Source organism: Acomys minous (assembly GCF_964271855.1).
Source record: "Acomys minous genome assembly, chromosome: 9".
NCBI lineage: Eukaryota > Metazoa > Chordata > Mammalia > Rodentia > Muridae > Acomys > Acomys minous.
Genome location: NC_140490.1, coordinates 119430013 through 119437727, shown reverse-complemented (window position 1 = coordinate 119437727; position 7715 = coordinate 119430013). Strand labels below are relative to the sequence as shown.

The 7715-nt window shown below is 43.4% G+C and overlaps 1 protein-coding gene across 2 annotated transcripts in view; it reads right to left on the bottom strand.

Annotated features, from left to right (window-relative positions):
* Positions 1-5309: 5309 nt before the first annotated feature.
* DNAJC5B (DnaJ heat shock protein family (Hsp40) member C5 beta) overlaps positions 5310-7715 on the bottom strand; it is a 108024-nt gene continuing 105618 nt past the window's right edge. The window contains exon 6 of one of the 2 annotated variants that reach the window (XM_084797277.1): positions 5310-5685. In XM_084797277.1, the coding sequence (XP_084653403.1) occupies positions 5591-5685 (95 nt within the window). In that variant the 3' untranslated portion in view covers positions 5310-5590. The remainder of the gene's footprint in view (positions 5686-7715) is intronic. The other variant, XM_084797276.1, reaches the window with a different exon arrangement.

The window sequence follows — 7715 nt, the reverse complement described above, 5'->3', positions numbered from 1 at the left end:
CCCAAAGCAGAGAAGTTCCAGCCTGGCAAACGCCTATTGGTTGGGATACTAAAGGGGGATATTTTGCTTTAAAATGATTGGTTGTGAGAGGGCGGGGGAAATCACAAACAGTTCTGGTTTGGTTTCCTAGCAACCCTATCGCCTGCAGTGGGAAAGGAATGCAGACAGACTGGTTCTTCTCCAAAAGCTGGCCAGACATGCCTTATCATGCCTGGTCTCTCCTGCAGGCCTATTTCTTTTTTCTTTTCTTTTCTTTTTTTCTTTCTTTCTTTTTTTTTTCCTTTGAAGGGATTGCTTTTCATGTAAGATTTTAATTTTTAAAAATATATTTTATTAATCATATTACATCTAAATTGTTATCCCATCCCTTGTATCCTCCCATTCTTCCCTCTCTCCCATTTCCCCTTTACTCCCCTCCCCTATGACTGTGACTGAGGGGGACCTCCTCCCCCTGTATATGCTCATAGGGTATCAAGTCTCTTCTTGGTAACCTGCTAGCCTTCCTCTGAGTGCCACCAGGTCTCCCCCTCCAGGGGACATGGTCAAATATGTCCGTGTGAAAGTCAGACCCCGCTCTCCACTCCGCTGTGAAGGCCTATTTCTTAACCTTTGCTGTGGTGACCCTGAAATCCAATTTTAGCTCTTCCGCTCTCTTAATATATGAACGCACATATAGGTTCCTACTCAACAAAAAGCTGACATGCACAAATAAGAGAAAGGATACAGTGCTGGTCCTTCTGGGTCTAGGATGCACAACTCTGGATGATCTTTTCTACATTCCATGCTCCTTAGCTGACTAATACTCCACTATGTAGCCGGGCCACGTTGTCATTACCTGTTCCTCAGTTAACAGGCATCTGTGCTGACTCTAATTTCTGGCTACTATGAATAGAGCAGCAGTGATCGTGGATGAACAAGCACCAGGCCCCCATGCTCAGGAGTAGCTGGCCAACACAAACCAGACTCCACTGTTTTACTGCGACTTAGACTTGGTTTTGTTTTTTTCTTTTAGAAGACAGAAAGAATGTAAAGTCAGATGGGATAGTATAGGGAAGGATCATGAGAAGTTGGAAAAAGTAAATATGATCAAAACATGTTGTACATAACTTTCAAACAATAAACAGTTTAAAGATTCTATTCTTCTATAAAATGGAAATACGGGCTATGAAATCTCCCAGTCTGGTACCATGGTGCCAGGACTAGGCAGACGCCAATGGAAAAGGCTGCTTCTCTGAATGACCATAGCAAAGCTGATGGCTAGCATCTCACTTTTCTTGGACAAGCTCCCTCACAGGTGAAGAGCCATCCTTGTTTCTCTGTTGCTGAGGCACATTCTCAAGAACTCATTTCCTCATTCAGACCCCTGTGTCTCCTATCTCTACAGCCAGAAACAATCTAGGTTGAGAATATTGGCCAGAAGTCTTCTGAGAATTTGATTCTGTTCCAAATCACGCCTGGCTCTTACCTTTAGCACCCTTGGACCAAATGCCTGAGCAAACTGGAAATAGAAGTTAAAAAATCCATGTCAGAAAGGAAAAGGAGATCCAGAATAAGTTTGGCCTCCCTGTAGCCAGAACACAGGAAGGAAACGTCAAGCCCAAATTATCCACAGATTGGGCTATTTAGCCTTTTGTTTCCTCCAAATGCAAAGTACTATTTATTTGTTGGCCACAGAGTTCCCAGCACTTGCTGGTTATTGAAGCTATTAATACTGGCTATCTTTGTGGGTCTTGTTGGGTGAGAGAGTTTATATGCATAAGAAGCCATACAGCGTTTGCCTGTTTTGGCAATTATAGTTTGCACAAGACTAGCTCACATTTGCTCAATGCTTGGCAGTTCAGAAGCTGCTTTGTGACAGGAGCTCCATCTGGTCCCCAGCAACGGAGAGGAAACACGAAGTCAGAGACAGGTTCATCCCCTTGTTCTCATCTCTCTTGGTCCCAGGTGAGGCAGGATAGAAAGACAGGAGGTTGTGGGGAGAAAAGGCTAGAAAAGGTAAGAGGCTCTGGCCCTGAGACTCCATCTGCTTTTCCTAGCATCTCAGGCAGGAAACCTCCTGATTCAGAGGACACTGACAGGGGGGTCAAGCGGTCTACCAAGAACGACGTGCATGTTCTCCAAAGAGTGTCTTATAACAAAGGCAATAGGTAAAGTTTGCTCAAGTAGAGCCAAGTGACACAGTCTTAAACACTCTCAATTGTCACGGTGTGTGTGTGTGTGTGTGTGTGTGTGTGTGTGTGTGTGTGTGTGTGTCCTATATATGTGTATATATGGGATTTATGAGAATGAATTGCAGTCTGTGGTCATGCTAACCCAACAATGGCTGGCTGTGAATGGAATCTAAGAATCTAAGAATCCAGTCGTAGCTTAGCCTGCACAGGCTGGATGTCTCAACTAGTCTTCAGTATATGCTGAACCCCAAAGAAGTAGGCTCTGATGCCAGTGAAGGAACGGATGTGCTAGCGAGGTAAGGGCAAGCAGGCAAAGAACAAAAGCTCCCTTCTTCCCTGTCCTCATATATACTTCCAACAGATGGCGCGGCCCAGATATGAGGGCACACAGAGATCAGCTTTTGTATTACACATTAACTTTATGCCTATAGAAACCACCAAAACCGGAAAGCTAGTGAAGATGTAATTGAACAAGGAGGCTGTGTTCCCACCCCAGCAAGCAGCAGAGCTTGGCAGATTTAGCCACATAGTCTGGATTTAGAGTCAAGGATAGAAGAGAGGGGTTACAGACTCTCCCTCTCTGACCAAGGGAAGGCACTGAAGCCAGCATGTGTTGCAAGTGTCCCTGCATGGAGGCCCAGAGAGGCTATTGTGTAAAGCTATATAAATAAGACCTGGATTGACTTGGAGACACCAAGATGTTGGAGACACCAAAGCTGTAGGATACCTGCCAAAGAACGCTGCTAACAGGAAGTGGAACCAGCCCAAGAGGAGAGATGTGCATTGCGGTCAACAAAGCTAAAAGCAGTTGGAGATCTGGAGAGCGCTTTGACATCGGACATGGAGAGGAAGAGTTTGGAATTTGCCCAGCAGGTTTTTGGTCTTGTGTCGGTTTCCTCACTGTGCCCCATTTCCTACCTTTTGGAATAGTAATGTATATCCTGTGCCACTATATGTTAGAAGCATGTAATCTGCTGTTTAATTTTTACTTTACAGGGGTTACAGTTAAGAGATTGTCATGCGTCTTCCACGGGGTTGAGGCTGACGGATGATGGAGACTTCTGAAGTTGGGCTGGATCTGCTCCTGCATTGTGATATGGCTACAAGCACATGGGGTCTGGAGAGTGCAATGCGCTGATTTGAATGAAAATGCGCCCCCCCCCCCCCCCGGCTCATATGGAGCAGCACTATTAGGAAGTATGACTTTTTTTAAGTAGGCGTGGCCTTCTTGGATGATATGTGTCACTGGGTTTCAAGGTTTCAGATGCTCAAGCCAGGCCCAGAATCCCTCTCTCTTCCTGCTGCCTGCTGATCCAGATACAGAACCCTGAGCTCCTTCTCCAACACCATGCCTGCCTGCGTGCCGCCATGCTTCTCACCATGATAGTAATGGACTAACCTCCGAACCAGCAAGCCATGCCCAATTAAATGTTTTCCTTTATAAGAGCTGCAATGGTTGTGGTCTCTCTTCACAGCAACAGAAACTCTAAGACACAGATTTAAAAACAACAAAAACAAAAACTTTTAACCTTGTTACAAATTAGAGTCTTTATCCAATGTTAGACAGAGAGGGAGTTGTTTCTTAGCAAACTTTAGAGATGTACTTTGAGAGCCACCCAAATCCCATATAAAGAAAAAAAAAAACCCCATTGTAAAGAAAAATCCCATAGAGAGCAAATAGAGCAAAAGGCCCATTGTAAAGAAACCTAATTGCAGCTCTCCCCTAGAGAAGTCCAAGGTTTGAGCTGGGCGTGGTGGCGCACACCTTTAATCCTAGCACTTGGGAGGCAGAGGCAGGCGGATCCCTGTGAGTTCGAGACTAGCCTAATCTACAAAGGGAGTCCAGGACAGCCAAGGCTACACAAGGAAACCCTATCTTGAAAAACCGAAGAAAAAAAAAAAGAAAAAAAGAAAAAGAAAAAAGAAGTTCAAGGTGTCCCTATTGGCAAGCCTGACTCTTTCCCAGAAGACCTTACTATTCCAGTCAGTCTGACTAGCTTCAACCTAGCCCACCCTGAAATCCACTGTCCAATCACTGGTGCTATTTTGTCTGGTTGGAGGTTTCTGGGAAGAACACTTCAGGAAGCTGTGAGTGGGGTGTGGATCTGTGTCCCTGCTGCCAGTGACACAAGGACCAGTTACAACATAGGTTAGAATGAGTTTTCTTAACTTCCAAATCAAGTCTATGCTTCAGTGTGTAGGGGGAGAAATTCCAGTTACTGCACAGTTTGAGCTGTTTTAGAGACTCTGGAACTGTCAGAGATGTAACACTAGTTTTCACTTACAATATATATTTAGCAGCAATTGACTATAATTTGGTTGGGGTGCAGAAAGGAAACAAAAGAACAAGAAGATGGCATTGTACGCAATGTTATACAAAAATATAACAAGGACTCAAAAATGAAATATTACATAAGGCACTAAGAAAGGCTCAGGAGAAAGCAACAGGTCGCCTTGCTGTCACACCATTTTTAAAACTAGGGTGTGAGCCCTTCGGCATGGTGAGGTAATGGACAAGCCAAGGCAGAGGTGACTCGGGGACTCAAGGTGCCCAGCATGCAGAGCTGTTCCACAGTGGCGTGCACTACAGTGGGTGCCGTGCTTCCCAATGTAACGCTCTAAACTGCAGAGCTGCACTCCCTACTTCCTGGGTCTGTCTCTCATCTGACTCACCAGGGCAGGTTACACAGATCACTTTACCAAGAAAACGCAGTGTTACTCTTTGGGCTAGGTCAAGCTCAGGCTTAGTATCTGGCTCAGTTCTAAGATTTAACTAATGTTGAATATATATATATATATATATATATATATATATATATATATATAGAGAGAGAGAGAGAGAGAGAGAGAGAGAGAGAGAGAGTCATTTTAGACGCCAGCCTAACAGCACGCACTAAACCTATCTGTTGCTGTTTTTACTCATTGGTTTTCAGTAAATGACATTTCTCTTCTAAATCATATGTCTGTACCCATTTTAAACACCAACAAAGAGCTCCACAAACACAAATTCCTTCTCGACTCCTCTGCATGCTCTGTGTATGACATGTATGGCAAGCAAGATGGCTGTGGGAGATCAGTGTCCTCTCCTCTGAAATAGTACAACGTTAGAGTGTGGAGAACAGCATCTGGCTCAGCTGAGGGTCAGACTCATGGCACCTGTCCGCTGCCTCCGCCTTACCTCACGAGAGAAGCATAAAACAACTCTTCAGGCCTTTATTCATCAAACTGAATGCTTTTCATTGGGAATTCTACTCAAAGAGAAAGTGAGAAAATTATGTAGCAATCATCCTCCCCTTAACCTAAAAATAAAATACAAACGTGAATATGTTCACAGCATTTCATGTTGCCACCTCCCCCACGACCACCCAGAGACATGGCTGAACCAAGCAGAGGCGCTGGGAACCCTCTGTGGCCGAACATCAAGAGTCTGTGCAGTAGCTTCGAGATCCCTCTCTGATGAGCTGTGTCTTCTCATTTGCATTTGTAGGCTGGAGAACAACAGGAAAGTCCATATCTGGGGGGTTAAATACAGAGAAGCAATAATCAAACCCATTTTCAGTAAGATCCCTTGGTAATGGGGCAAATGGTAGATGTTTTGTTTTGTTTTGTTGGAATAACAAGCATGTTCACAAGCCATTGCCTGAATTCTTAAGGTTCTGTGAATTACAGGAGTATGACTAAACGCAAGTTGGACACTGCACATTCCAGATTCCGTTTTTCATGAAAACTACATGTATGAAAAATACCGTGTATTTGGAGGATGAGCTCTGGAGCTTTGTAGTTCATAACTGCACGCTCGGCTCTCATTGGAGCAGGCTTTAAACGTCCAGGGCTTGCGCTGGTGGGAAACCTAAGGGGAAGTTTAACACAGAGCCAAGCTCGCTTTTAAGCCCACATAAACCTCCCACTGCTGCTGGATGAGCTGGCAAGCTGGCAGCTCATGTCTTTTTTGTCTTCTAGGAGACGCACAGATAATCATTGACCAGAAAGGTGCTCAGTGCAAGGTGTACTCTCAGGAACCTAGCAGAAACGAGTGGGTTCACATTCAACCCAGCACTAAGAAGTCCCTAGACAACTGCAAGAAACTTGAGCTCATACTAAACACACACACACACACACACACACACACACACACACACACACACACCTCACACTCACAGTAAAAGAGAGATACATACAAACACTGTGCACTGAGTGAAAGCCTATCGTAACAAAATAATGCAAAATAAGATTCAGAGATGCATCAAGTTTTACATTTATCAAACAGAATATAAAAGAATTATGTTTATAAAGTTATCAGATTTTCAAATTAGTTAAAATTCTAGTGATTAGGGGGCTAGAGAGAGAGCTAAATGGTTAAGAGCACTGGCTGCTCCTCCAGAGGACCTGGGTTCAGTTCCCAGCACTCACATGACAGCTCACACCTGTCTGTAACTCCAGGCAAAATACCTATGAACATAAAATAAAAAATAAACTTAAAAATCTAGTTTAAAGTATCTGAAATTACACTTAAAAAACTGAAAAACTTTAAAAATCTAAAAAGGGAACTCATGAAGTAGAAGACCTCTCTGGACAAATTATTGAGAATGTAACACAGACACAAGAAGAAAGTGTGATAAACAATTAAAAACTATGAAGGACAGAGTGCTCAGACTTAGCCTACATGTAATAATATGAGGTGCAGGAAGAAATAAAGTAGGAAAGTAATATTTGAATCCCTAGGTCCATAAACTAACTAGATTCTATTACAAATTTATATCTCTCCCTTCTTTTGCTTGCTTCTGTCTCTCTTTGGTGTTTTCGCGCATCTGTGCGCCCCGGTGTCTGTGCATGATCCTGTGGACAAGTGCATGTACAGACCAGAAGACAGCCTTGGGTGCTGTTCCTCAGGAGCCGCTTACCTAGGTCAACCTTTGGCCTCCACACATGAGCACATATGCATGTACTGGACCTACATACACATGTACACACACCACACATGCACACAAGTGTTCAACCTTCATAGTGAACGAAGAGGTAGAAATTGGAGCCACGGCACTATGCCATATCCCCCAAACTGGACTGATACATATTTCCAGTCAGTGTCAAGTGTTAGCAAAAATGTGTTTCTGTACTCGCATTAGCTCTTAGTAGGGATATAAATTAAATCCTTAGTTCTGCAGAATTCTATTTCTATGTACAAACACAAACGCTCCTTTAGCACTGGGGCACCAAGATATAAGTACAAGATCATCCTTATCAGCTGTTTGTAATCACAAATAAAGTGGAGTCTACTCACTGTTCAGCCACAGGAGAACGGATACTAAATTATGAGAGACTTTCTCAGAATATAACCGTGAGAATAAATAAATGAAGTCCACAAAATAAAATCTAGACAAAACAGGACCTGTGGCTCAGACATTGAATTTTAGGGTGATCCAAAGGGAGACTGATAGAAAATAAAAAAAGGTTCTTCTGGAAAGAGGAGTCAATCAGACCCACAAAGTGGATCGTAGCAATATAACTCTGAGCAGAACAAAGCAAATTACAGAAAATGTTATTGTA